The 13,849-nt window shown below is 39.3% G+C and overlaps 1 protein-coding gene across 4 annotated transcripts in view; it reads left to right on the forward strand.

The window, feature by feature from the left end:
- GNE (glucosamine (UDP-N-acetyl)-2-epimerase/N-acetylmannosamine kinase) overlaps window positions 1–8,356 on the forward strand; it is a 29,578-nt gene extending 21,222 nt beyond the window's left edge. For all 4 annotated transcript variants that reach the window (XM_057379111.1, XM_057379112.1, XM_057379113.1 and 1 more), the window contains exons 7-12: window positions 1,080–1,290; window positions 3,629–3,758; window positions 5,468–5,689; window positions 6,532–6,714; window positions 7,269–7,385; window positions 8,103–8,356. In XM_057379111.1, the coding sequence (XP_057235094.1) occupies window positions 1,080–1,290; window positions 3,629–3,758; window positions 5,468–5,689; window positions 6,532–6,714; window positions 7,269–7,385; window positions 8,103–8,338 (1,099 nt within the window). In that variant the 3' untranslated portion in view covers window positions 8,339–8,356. The remainder of the gene's footprint in view (window positions 1–1,079; window positions 1,291–3,628; window positions 3,759–5,467; window positions 5,690–6,531; window positions 6,715–7,268; window positions 7,386–8,102) is intronic.
- The last annotated feature ends 5,493 nt before the right edge of the window (window positions 8,357–13,849 follow it).

The raw sequence follows: 13,849 nt of genomic DNA on the forward strand, positions 1-13,849 counted from the left end.
CAAGACCAAGACAAGAGAAGACACAACTGAGAGGGGATCTTCTCAACACAAATAAGTATCTCCAAGGTGGGTGCCCAGAGGATGGTGCCAGACTCTTCTCAGTGGTGCCCAGCAACAGAACAAGAAGCAATGGCCATAAACCAAAACACAAAAATTTCCACCTCAGTGTAAGGAAGAGTTTCTTTACACTGAGGGTAGGAGAACACAGGCACAGGCTGCCCAGGTAGGTTGTGGAGTCTCCCTCCCTGGAGACATTAAAATCCCAGCTAGATGAGTTCCTGTGTCACCTACTCAGTGTGACCCTACCTTGAGAGGGGGGTTGGGCTAGATGATTTCCAGAGGTCACTTCCAACTCAACTATTCTGTGTTTCTATGACACAATACTTTATAGCTGATTTGACCTCAGGCATGATACGTAGAGTCCTGAGTGCAAGCTTCCAGGAAGCTGCAGGATTCTGGTGAGATGCTTTTCCTTACTCTTCAGCCCTAATAAGTATTGACCCTCATTTCTCTCACACCTAAGTTCTTATGAACTTTGAGAGAAAATATTGGTTCAACTAAGGACAAGGATAAAAAGAGTATTTCTTAAGAACCTAAACAGAAAAATAAAATGGAATTCTTTAATACCATTAAAGAATGCATGATATTTTAGAAATGGACATGTTGAAAACTGACATGTACAATTTATTATTACATAGTTGGCATCTGTGTGATAAGTACATCTTGTTTGGATTTGTAGTACATACATGAACTGTGTATTTTTGTCTTCCTGCTTTTTGGTGTCAGTCCCTTCATTAAGCTTAATTTTACAGGAGTTTTGGCATCACTAGTTTAGTTTTCTACATTCCAGTTCCATATTACAAAATGGAGCTGGTGCCATGAAAGATCTGTTGTGTGTTCTTTAAACTACTGTCACTACGTACCACATCTCATGACTTTCACTGTTTAATCTGCAGTATTAGTACAGTAGCCAGATTATAATATTGTAATGATCCTGTTACACTCTTCTGTCATATAAAGAACTTTAAAGATTGCATTGTTATTTCCAATTACATGGATTGGTTTTTTTTGTATTACAGCTCAAAAATATATGGAGATGGTAATGCTGTTCCAAGGATTTTGAAATTTCTTAAATCTATTGACCTCAAAGAACCATTGCARAAGAAATTCTGTTTTCCTCCTGTCAAAGATAATATTTCTCAAGATATTGACCATATCCTTGAGACACAAAGTGCTCTGGCTGTGGATCTAGGCGGAACAAATCTCCGAGTAGCAATTGTCAGTATGAAGGTAAATATTYTGTTGTACTTCTAGATATTTTGCAAACTCCACTGGGCTTTGTGGATATGGGTTTATGAGCTCCAAAACAAAGCCATCTGTTCACTTGTATAAAGATTTTTTCCTCTCATCTGATGCACCTCTCATATGGTCATGATACGACTTGCTTGCTGGTTTGCTCTTTTAAGACTGATGTTAAATTAGCAATGCCCATTCGCTGGTGCAAGGTGGTAGGCGCTTCCTCTCTGTGGGAAAAGAATGCAGACTTTGAAGAATGGAACAACTTACAGATGTGTTGGTTCTCCTTAAACGGCGATCAGTTCAACCTGCAAATTCTTATATGTCAAACAAAAAAGTGAAAGGCTCCAAAAGTTGGCTTTTTACTTCCCCACTGCCTTACACAGCCATGTAATGGACACACAGGACCATTTTGAGCAACAGCCAGCATCTAGCAAATCAATGTACTGAACTTCGCAGCATTTCAAAGATGGGAGTAAAATTCAGGATGAGAAGTCTTTGCCTTTTATTCTCAACAATATTGGACAATTAATCCTACCCYTAACACTGCATATTTGCACATAACTAGATCAGTTTGATATAGTTACCCAGAAAGCAAAGTAAGGTGCCTGCAGAAAGATGAAGGGTTATGTGAAGTGACTTGGTACAGTCCAGAATTTTCACATTCATTTAAAAGGAGATGTCTGGCAGATCTTCAAGGTCTTAAAGACAGCTTTTAAAAGTGTAATTTTTTTAGAAGAAAATGACACATTTTTTCCTGTGTATCAATGCAGTGTGGAAAAAAAACTTAATTAAAAAAAATTTCCCACTTTACAGAGCTCGAGGTGGCATTTATGAAACTTGAAATGCTAGCAAATCAGAGTGAAAACAGACTTCCATAATAAAATTTACGCAACAGATGTAAGCATTTAACAGCCAGTGGTAGAATATGAGATGTAATTTTACTTTCACAAAAAAATGAGTTTTCAAAAATTCTTTCTAGAAGCTGTTACATTTTCTGATGAATGCTGCAGCCTCATCTTCCAAAACAACTTCCTCTGATGCCCCTCCAAAAAYGAAAGAGGAAATTAAGCATAATAATCCACAAACTATTGCTCATGTGATGCAGAGATGGTGGAACCTAATACTCAAGACCCTTGACAGCTTGGAATTTTCCAGTTCTTTGGCAACAATGACTTGGCCATGTTCCATGTCACTCCACTGCGTTCAGTCAGTGCAGTTCACTTAGATAGACTGTACAGGGGATATAATGGAGAACAACTCTGTTAGGCAGGATACCTTCTGCAGTCTCCTGGCTTAATCCTGCAATATAAACACTGCATGAAGATCAGTTCCTTTGTACCCATAGATTCCAAGCAGGTGTCATGAATACCTTCATTAYCTCTGCATGACTCCTAAGGGTGAAATAATCTTCATGGCCCCTCCCCACCCTGTCCAAAGTAATCACTAGGGCATGTAGTGCCAGGACAAAAGGAAATGGTTTCAACCTGAAAGAGGGTGCGTTTAGATTAGATATTAGGAAGAAGTTCTTTATTGTGAGGGTGGGGAGGCACTGGAACAACTTGTCTGGAGGAGTTTGGGATGCACCATCCCTGGAAGCATTCAAGGCCAGGTTGCATGGGGCTCTGAGCAACTGGGTCTAGCGGAAGGTGTCCCTTCCCATGGCAGAGATCTGGAACTGGATGATCTTTAAAGTCCCTTCCAACCCAAACTATTCTATGATGGATCACAGTAGATGGTACTCCAGAAATATTGCAAGTGACTCAGAAGTGTAATTGCTTAGATGAAAAAATATTTCAGAAGTATAGTAAATTTTGCCTTGAAATTTCCAGGGTTTCTCTATCTGATTCTCCTTTTATTGGTGAAATGGCATTGTCTGTGACACCACACAAACACTTCATGCAGTCCAATTGGAAACATTCTTAAAGCACTGTTTTTTCTGTCCTTTTTTGCAATTGTTACCCTTTCTCTATTTTTTTAACTTTAGTGTTGAGCTTAAGTGCATTGYTCTGTCATGGTTTATGCCTAACAACAGTTCCAGTAGCTCTGGTGATATTTATTCACACAAGGCATGTGTTTCTTAAAATATGAATTTAATTTCAGACAGGAGATTGATTACTGAAACAGAATGTAATGCCTAATCTTGCAAACCTGTCCCCCAGAGCTGTCAAGAACCTTGCCCGTAGGTCCAAGACCTAAATCTTAGCACCTGTATTTTTTTAAAAGATATGTTAYGGCTCTCTATTTTCAAATTGATCTGTGATTTAAATGGAACAGAAATCTCATAATGATGTACATTTCTCTGGGGCATGTTTTGTTTTTTGATTTCTAGGGTGAAATAGTTAAGAAGTATACCCAGCTCAACCCTAAAACCTATGAAGACAGACTAGCATTAATTCTAAAGATGTGTGTAGAGGCTGCAKCAGAGGCAGTAAATGTAAACTGCAGAATTTTGGGAGTAGGTAAGTTAACAAATACTAACTTTGTCTTTACATCTGTGTTTTTTAACATGAAATTAGATCATTACTCATTGTTAAAATACCTTTCTGAAATGGATCTCTTATGTTTAAGTTCTTATGTATCCTTAACAAACAAACCTTTTAAAATGTCTGAAAATGAGAAGCTGACTGTAAAGACTGAAGTTTCTTCAGTGTGTAACAACCATTAAAGCAGTCTGTTTTAAGTTATAGTAAATTGTATCTAAAATGTGTTTATCTAGTTCTGTGGATTTTGGAGCTCTCTGCTGTCTTGGAATTGTGACTCAGATGCTCAGTGTGTATCAAAACAGCTCTTGAAACAACTGCTGCTGAGTGATGTTTTCTTTACTGTCCATAAGCTTTTCTTATGGGCTAGGATCAACTGTGCAGCAGAATTCTCAGATACGTTAAGGCTAAATTTGCAGCGAAAACAGACAAAAGCAGCCCTTTTGCTGACTTCCAGTTTACTTGCRGTAGAGTTCTGTGTTAAAATGTGTGTTTAGATCGGACAGGACTTCTTCAATTTAATGATTATTGGGAGTTTTGGCCTTAGGTATTATTTGTTTACAAGATGTTGATTAATGTGTCCTGGATTTTTAAGAAGGACACAGAATGTCCATTTTAGCTGAGAAATTTTTCTAAAGGAAAGTAGTTTGTTCGAGATGAAAAGTTAATTTGAACATGTTGTATTACTTAAAAACAATGTACACTGTAGTGAGAAATATTAGACCTTCACACCTTTCTTACAGCTTTTATGTTCAATTCAGCTGCTTGTCTTAGAGCTTTTATGGCTGCTTCTCATGATAGCATTAACTCTGGAACCATCTTATATATGATTCAATTATATAAGCTCTGTACAATAAAATGTTCAAACTTTTGTCTAGAGCTAAATACCTCACTAACAGTGATGTACTTTTCAGTCGTCCTGAGAGACTCCACCACCTTTGGAAGCCTCTCCAGCTGGCGAAAACTAGATTGACTAATAGTGCCTATTGCTGGTTATTACTCTGCTCAGATAGACAAATCTCTAAGCTGAGAGAGATTGTGGAAGTTTTGATTTTTCACAAAAACTGTGTGTTTTTAAGTAAAAATCACTACTTTAGGTCCAGTGAGTTACAGCAGATTTCTGGACACTAAGAGTGTTCCAGGTTTTGAGTAATTTATTTTTGCCATCATGTCTTTCGTACATCACTAACAAGAAACACAGCTATTAAATGATTTGCTGCAATCTTCCCTAAACATTAGGAACATTAACTCTCTGACTAACATTAACCATTACCCATATATACTCGGTGTGTTGTGATTAGAGCTGTGGCATTCTATGAATTATCTTCTTTACTTTGAGGATGACTGAGCACTGAAACACACTGCCTGGAGAGGTTGTGGAGTCGCCTTCTCTGGAGATATTCAAAACCCACACGGACAGAATCCTGTGCCGCTTGCTGTAGGTGAACCTGCTTTAGCTGAGGGTTTGGACCTAGATGATCTCTAGTGGTCCCTTTCAACCCAAACCATTCCATGATTCTATGATCTTTACATGTCAGAAGTTGTACTGCCAATAGTACTTAAATTTTTACTTCAAAGCCTAGTATTAGAGGGAAAAAAAATCTTGTGATTAGATAAATAGGTTTTTACTTAAAGTCTATTCAACAGACTTAGTTTTCATGTTTCTCTTCTATTCTTCTGGGACTTAGGTATTTCCACAGGTGGACGGGTAAACCCTCGAGAAGGAATTGTGCTTCACTCTACAAAACTCATTCAGGAGTGGAGCTCTGTGGATCTCAGAACTCCAATATCTGATGCTTTGCACCTGCCAGTCTGGGTGGACAATGATGGAAACTGTGCTGCTCTAGCAGAGAGGAAATTTGGTCATGGAAAAGGAGTAGAAAATTTTGTAACACTGATTACTGGTACAGGTGAGTGTGTTGCAGTTGAATGAAATCCAGTGTCCAGCATCACCACTTAAAGGCTCAGCAGTTCTTATAGGCATAAACATTACTACTATGCCTGGAAAACCAAAAATTCTTTTGCATCACCATTTGTTTGGTTTAGGGTGCTTTTTTAATTTATTCAGGAAAATAAAACCATTTCCATAGTTTAAACTTCTTGATGAATGCAGTTCTGCTCCTACAGCTATGCAGGCAAATAAAGAAAATCTGAGCAACTCCAACTCCAAATTTTTTCAGCTTTATAGTTTGATTCTCTTTCAGTTTCAGAAGTACAAGTCAGATCAGAATATGTATTTAGAAGATAAGCAACTGAATATGAGAAAGTATAAATCTCAAATGTAAATGTGGGGTAACTTTTCTCATTTAAGTATGTAGTTCTTTAGATGGTGGCAGTACTAACTAGCTGATGAATCTGCACCCAGTTTGGGAAGGGGCAGCAGTGGCCTGCTCATTTAAGTGTCCTGGCCCTTAAACATGTGAGTTTGTTTGTCTAATTACAGCATTAGAACTTCTCTTCTGAAGTGCAAAATTTTAAGGCCACTTGGAAGGATAGTTTTCTGCATAAAGGGCATGACTCACAAGCTTTAAGAATCTCTCATTGTTCAGTACCATCAACAGGCTTTAAAAAAATACAAGCTTTATGTACCATTTGGATTCATATATGAATCTGAAGGAGCTATGAGCTTGTGTATTAGGTGTGTCATTTGTCTGTATTAGAATAAGCAAATATCAGAGTCCTTTAAAAAATGTTGGGGAGCAGGGGGTGTTTGTCTTTTTTTTCAACCAAAGAAGTCTTCATCTCTTTTCAGGAATTGGAGGCGGAATTGTTCATCAGCATGAACTGATCCATGGCAGTTCTTTCTGTGCTGCTGAGCTTGGGCACATCGTTGTATCCTTAGACGGACCAGAGTGCCTGTGTGGCAGCCAAGGATGTATAGAAGCTTATGCCTCAGGAATAGCACTACAGAGAGAAGCTAAGAAGCTGCATGATGGTATCTGTTTACTCTGTTTTTGAAAACACAGTTAATAAAATGCAATTTAGGAAGAAATTTTCAAAGATAGTATTAAGAAAAGATAGATCTGCCTTTTTTTATCTAAGAGGAGATTAGAATAGGTGTACAGGCAGCCTGCACAGTACAGATTTTTCTCAGTGTCAAGGGACATTTGGAATCACTGGTCTCAGAATTACCAGAAGAACACATTAGAGCTTAGTCTCTTCTCTTTAACTTGATGTAATCTGACAGGCATTCTGTGATGTTTGGTTTCAGTGATTGTCTTTCAGCAAAAAGCTGAGAATATTTATATCTTATTTATGTTTGAGTCTCAGGAGACTAATGAGACTACCACACTCTGAGTTTGATTCCCTTCTTCTGCAAGTAGTTCCCTGAATAATACGGATGTGATTACTACTGCTAAACTCGGGGTTGTTACAGATCGCTCAGGATTCAGTATACAAGTAAAAGAGATGTAAAGATTTTAATTGCCTATTTTTTCACCATCTGACTTTGCCACATTACCATGTTTTGCTCTTGGCTTTCCCTTTCAGATGATCTGCTTTTAGTGGAAGGAATGTCAATGAAGAAGGAGGAGATTGTTAGCGCTGCACATCTTATTCAAGCAGCTAAACTTGGGAATACAAAAGCAGAGAGCATCCTCAGAACAGGTGAGAGCATAGCCCAGAGAGTGGAACACTTCCATGATTATATTTTTCGGTATACAAAAATGCTAGAGCATTGTAACACTACAAACACTCTAAACATTGAGGACTTCTTAATATAGAAATCACTAACAGTAATGAAATTTTAAATATAAATGCTAGAGAAAATGTCAGCAGAAGTGCTAAAAGTATCTGTTCCAATAACAAAAAGATTAAGATTCTGCAAAGATCACTTTTAAAAAAAAGTAAAGTCTCAACATTCTTGTATTGGGAAATTTGGGAGCATTTCATTGTAGGCAAGTGAATGGCTAGTTTGAGGTAGCAAAAGCAATTTATGTATTACTTTACACAGGATATTTTCTGGTTTACTAGCTTTAAACCACACCTCCCTCATACACAGCAGATAACTAACTACTAAGATGGTAGAGTGATGTTTTCCTCTTTGCTTACAAGTGTGGTTAATGCACTTTTGTCTTTCACTCCATAATGCTGAACAATGATTGTCGTGATAAAAGAAATTGCCTTTTTTCTCCCCTTTTATTTTTGAAAGAAAAGTTAATAGCGGACACATATTACCTGATAACATAAACTGAAAACTCTGCCCTGTGGAACAAAACACTTTTCTGACTTTCCAGTATTACTTGCTGCTAACAGGACTGTTTCAGCTAATGATGTCCAAACTGTTTTCAGTATTCTGCTCATTTTCTTATTTCATCTTTTCAGCTGGGACTGCATTAGGCCTTGGCGTTGTGAACATTCTACACACCGTGAACCCCTCTCTTGTGATCCTTTCTGGAGTTCTAGCTAACCACTACGTTAATGCTGTCAAAGATGTGATAAATCGACAGGCTCTGTCCTCTGTAAAAACTGTGGATGTGGTGGTCTCAAACCTAGCAGATCCTGCTCTTCTTGGAGCTGCTAGCCTGGTACTGGATTATACTACACGTAGAATATACTAGAAGAATTAGAGAAGAATTAGAGAAGAATTAGAGAATTGGACCATTCAAATTCCTCATGGGTGGAGGGAATACATGCTGCAAATTTTTCTTTGATGAGAGCAGCTAATGAATCAGAGTAGTGTTCCCAGTAGTTAGTGGCTACTTCAGCATTTCCTAATTGAGGTATTATCTTTTTGTATTTTTCCTAAATCTCAGCTGACTTCATAGAAAGTAATGTGCAATTCTGTTCTTTTTAAGCACCTCTGTTGGTAAGTCTATACATTACTTTTGAGTGTAGCTGAATTATTTATGAGCATCTCTTGATGTATGGGGATTATGTGTATGATGTGTAAAATTATAGCTAAGACTTGGGGATCGATATCTCATTTCCCATTTATGTGAAATGAGAAGTTTACCAGCTTTTCAGTTTCCAGGCTTCCACCTACCAAGTAAATACTATGTAATCACCAGTAGCAGGTAGTAATTTCAGGGGGTGGAAACAAGGGCCTCTACAATAAAGAAAGCTACATTTAGAAATTATGTTTCATGAAGGACTTGGTAGAGGCAACCAAGATTRTTTATTACTTCACCTCCAAAGGGCAGAGCCCCATTTTAGAAGCTTTGCATATGAAGGAAAAAAACTACAGTCTAGTGAGCTTACAGCCTGCAAAGAAGTCCAGACAAATTTTAAGTATAGCAGTGACCATCTTTGTCTTTAGGCTATGGCCAGTAGTAAATTGTTTGAATTTTATTCTTGGGGAATTTTTCAAAGGACTTAATCTACTACTTTGTCAAATTAGCAGAGAGGCGAGGGGCACTGTTTATTCTTTGGTAGCCAGTTAGCTGACATTCAGCCACATGGCACATCTGATTATGAAGAATCTACCTTTAAGGAAAGCTCTTCACTGCATAGTGACACAGTGCACCCCCTCAGACATTTGGGTGGCTGCGGTGCACTGTTCTTGTCCTGCTTTCACCATCAGCTTTCAGGATGGATAGTCAAATCTGACCCTTATCCTCACCTTCAGGGCAGAGGCCTAGGAGAAAAGTATGCCAAATATCATTGAAGGCTTGCCTAAGTAAACCATGGTTTGTATTTCTTTAACAAGTCCTTGATATATAGTGCTGTCTTTATCTAGTTGGTTTTTTAGCATACTTTCAAGATGCTGGAGACATTGAAAAAACAACCCATCTATCAGCTAATCCAGAAAGATAGCTCTGGAGGAACAGTCACCAAACTATCCTGTCTTGAATTTAATTACCTATTTTGACACCYAAGTCAACCACTGATATTCTCAGAAGTCCAGTAATGTGTTAGTACAGGGGAATAAAAGGGCTATTTCCACACTCGAACTGCGAATCAAAATGAAGCAATCTTCCGCAACAAAATAAACTTGAACTGAATAGCTCTTAGTTCACTGATTCTGGGATATAATCAATATGGATTGGCTTTACTTCACCCTCTATTCCACAAGGAATGCTTATTKAGAATTCACATCTTCAGAGCTGATTTCAGAACCACCACCAGGTGTCCTTCCTGACGTCTCCAGGAACCATTGTGCCGCCACTACATCATAGTTTCTCAGACGTGGCACATAACGGTTCTTAACTGTTTGCTGTTGTATTTGGCTTTATGTAACCAAGGATTTTCAGTTCCTTTTTCTATCTCAGTTTACTTGATGATTCCCACTAYTTTCAGTACCAGAGCATTAGCTCTACAAGCAGGTCAAGGAGAAACTGGCATTTCTCTAAAGCGATAGCTCAGAGCAGGMCTATTGGGTTTCTAACAGTGAGGAGGCCTGTCATTTGATTTTTCCATGTTCTARCATCACAAGGAATGCCTGGCTGAAATGCCTGGCTAAAAGTGGGACCAGGGTTTTGCTTTCTGGACTCTCTGAAGCTCTGTGTTTTTGGTATCTCAGACTCCAAAAGTTTTTCCCTAGCAGCTGAAGGGAGGGTGCAGGCACAGAAGAAACACTACAGACTAAAAAATATTTGAAAAGTTTTAYGCCTTTAACGACTAGTCTGTTAAGRAAATGGTTCTTCAAATGCTTTGGAAAGTGCTTTTTTCTGTCAACTGGCCAAGAACCTGCTGGATATGTACAAGCGGTTTATAAAATCAGAAATAAAAAATCGTATTTAATAGCATAATAGTTTGTCTCTCCTTCTTCCCTGTTGAGAAGCCCCCTTTGAATTTTAGGTACTTTAATGTGGCCCAGAGATTTAATGGACATTAGTTCCCAATCGTATCAAATCCCAGAAGAAGCAAGSATCTGATGTTCACACAATATCTGCAGTAATGTGTGCTTACTTGATGTTCGCCCTATTCTCCTTTAGAGTAACCCATACCATGAAGATCATGGACTCCAGTGAGGGCATACCAAACTTTATATYCAATACTGGGAAAAAAGTGCAGAGGTGAAATGCCTTTCCTCAGCTTCTGTCAGTATTTCAGAGCCTAAAGCAGCAGAGCATTCTCATTACCTGCACTGGCAGCACGTGCTCGTATAGCCTGTTGCGTGTTGGTTGGTTTTGCAGTGTCCGTAGTAAATGCATGTGGTATCYGAACTGCAGAACCCTTAGCAGGAATGCCACCATCCAAGCAGAACTGCACATCAACAGCATGGGCAGGACAGGTCCCCTCATGAACTTGGATGTTTATAATCAGCATTACACAAGCCAGTGGCAGCAGTGGAGTGCCAAAAGGTTGGAAATTGAACTAAAACAGGCGTTTTTAGTTCTGTAACTTAAAATTCATGTAAGCAGTATAAGACCTCTACAAATTGCTGTACCACGTTGTTCCTTGTGGCTGGTGGAAGACTGCWTTGTCTACAACAGTTCTGTGTTACCACAGAAACCCAAAGATCCAGGACCTGGACCATGAGGAGACCAGCTGAGTTTTGATAGATCTGTTTTACAGATCACAGCTAATCCATACAGAATAAAGGTTTAGAATTTCCTTCTGATCTCCTGACCAGCAAGTTTAGTTATCCAGTATTTTGAATCTGATCTGCCATCCATACACTTGGAAATTACTAATTGATTAGTTTTCTGGTGGTCTTGAAGCATTGTCTTTCCTCCATTTAACAGAATTGTCAAAAATTTGCCTGTATTACCAGTGGAGACAACAGCAATTTTGTATAACAAAACCACAACATAAAGACAACAAGGTGCAGCAGAATTTATACTTGGATTCAGTGAAATCTGATCACTCTGTCCCTTTCAAATGCCAGAGAGTTCACAGGCACTACCGAGTATAAAACACCTGGACTGCAGACCCCTTGGACCATTCCAGATACTCATGTTTGGGTTAGATCTAGTGCCACAGCACAAGGTTCTGCAGAGGAAGAAGTTTGCCCACAGGACAAGTACTACAGGAGGAATCCTCTTGGCAAAGACCATTGACAGCTATGTTGTCCATTCTGAAATGCAAACCATTAATCTGTATGGTTCCCTCTTCACCAGTTGCCCAGAAAGAAAACAWCAGGAAGAAACAAGTCACACCATGTTTTCTGGCTGTGTAAAACTTACCCATGTTCCACAGGCTAAGAGGATGAATGCACAGTGCTGTTGTTTTCAGGCTCCCTGCTTTCCAGTGAACCCATGACCTCTCCATCCCCCTTCTTCTTTACAAATGCTCATTGTAATTTCAGACTGCCTGACTGCTGGCTGCCACCTGATCAGAAGCTAAACAAAGCAAGTTCTATACCAGGATGTATTCAGCAAGAGTCCCCAGCTCGTCTCTCAATACTGCATGAGATGTTTACGTGCATGCAGCTGGGATTATGTTTGAAGGATAGGATGCGCCCAGGTTTTTTTCCAGATTCCACTGGCTAATGCTATGGATATAAGTGGCAACAGTGGGAAGCTAAAGCCAGTGAACAGGATTGAGCATGCACAGCTAGGCCAGAGGTACACAGAATTGTCAYGTGAAGTCACAAAACAAAATCACACATGCTGACCTCTGAAGAAAACAAGTCAATGTTTAGAAACACAGACTAGGACATTGATTTGCCCAAATCAACCTGAGTATTCTTTTGCTGTGTCACAAGGTCTAAGTATCTAAAGTATCTAAAAGAATTCTCAGATCCAGAAAATGAACTGATTCCAGGAGTGCGGGTTCAGTTCTGAGCTTCCCACTTCAGTCCTCTCTCTTCCCATAAGAGAGACATAATCACACCAGAGAGTTCAACAAAGGGCCACAAAGATTATAAAGCAACTAGAGCATTGCTTCTGTGACAAAAGGCTGAGAGAGCTGGGACTGTTCAACCTGGAAATGAGAAGGCTCAGGGGAATCTTACCAATGTATATAAATACCTGAAGGGAGAATGGAAAGAAGATGGAGCCAGGCTCTTTTCAGTAGTGCCATGACAGGACCAGAGACACCAGGCACAGACTGAAACACAGGAGGCTCCATCTGAACATCAGGAAACTACTGTACAGGTGTCCAAGCAATGGCCCAGAGAGGTGCTGGAATTTTAACTCTTGGAGATCTTCAGAAGCTGTTTGGACATGATAATGGGCAGTAGGCCCAGGTGGTTCTGCTTCAGCAGAGGGTTAAGCAGGTAACTCCCAGAGGTCCCTTCCAGCCACAGCCACTGTGTGATTCTGTGACAGCATTGATAAAGAACACAGTGAGCTAGCATACTTGAATGTAAAATTAGGGCAAAAGAGGCAATCTGCAAAATCTCAGCACCAGAATTAGCAGAGGTAATCAAAACACACAGCTGCATTTTAATTGTTGCAGTGAGATGAAATATGTAAAAAAACTGCAGGCGTTTTCTTAGACCATGCGAACGCAGCACATAGAAGACTGCTTTCACTGCTGTAACATTGTTTTGGCCTTGAATTTGAGTCTTTGCCCATTTTCTTGGACTGCAGCTCTAAACCACATCCATAGCCTGATAAAACACATTCTGTAAGATAGTTATCAACAAATACCATAAATCARTGTGCAGGAACCTCTCTAACCTGTTGATCTTTCAAATTCTCTTAAATCCATATCAACATTTTAAAGACWGTATATTTCACATAGTAGACATTCCTTTATTAAATTATCAGCTCATTTTGAAAGCCTTTGTTTTTAGAGCTTTTGAGTGAGCAGAGAAAAGGAAATTTTCAGTCAAGGTCAATGTGTAATTAGTCAAGGCTAGCAATGAGTATCAGTATTCTATGGACTTGCTGTGCTTCAGTCCCATTTGACTCACCTGCCATACCCCTGTGCACTTCAGAAGATACTTCCTGCATTAATCTTCCATGGAATCAAGCTTCCAAACTTGCAATTTACTATCATTCTCATCACCACCCATCAGGAGCGTGTGAACACACTTGCAAACATGAGAGTAGCTCCAGTCACTACAGGCAACAGCAAAGTACCCCATGACTACTGCAGCCAAACTGGAAACCATTCATTCACCATCTTACCTACCAAAGGKACATAACTGCTACTAAGATAGCTGCCATGCAGCAGCATCCTGAGCCTTAGCACATTTTAGTCTGCATCTGCAACCCTTTTCAAACTGATTGGACTTA

Source organism: Malurus melanocephalus, unplaced genomic scaffold (genome assembly GCF_030028575.1).
Source record: "Malurus melanocephalus ecotype Western Australia unplaced genomic scaffold, MMel_1.1 scaffold_387, whole genome shotgun sequence".
Classification (NCBI taxonomy): Eukaryota; Metazoa; Chordata; class Aves; order Passeriformes; family Maluridae; genus Malurus; species Malurus melanocephalus.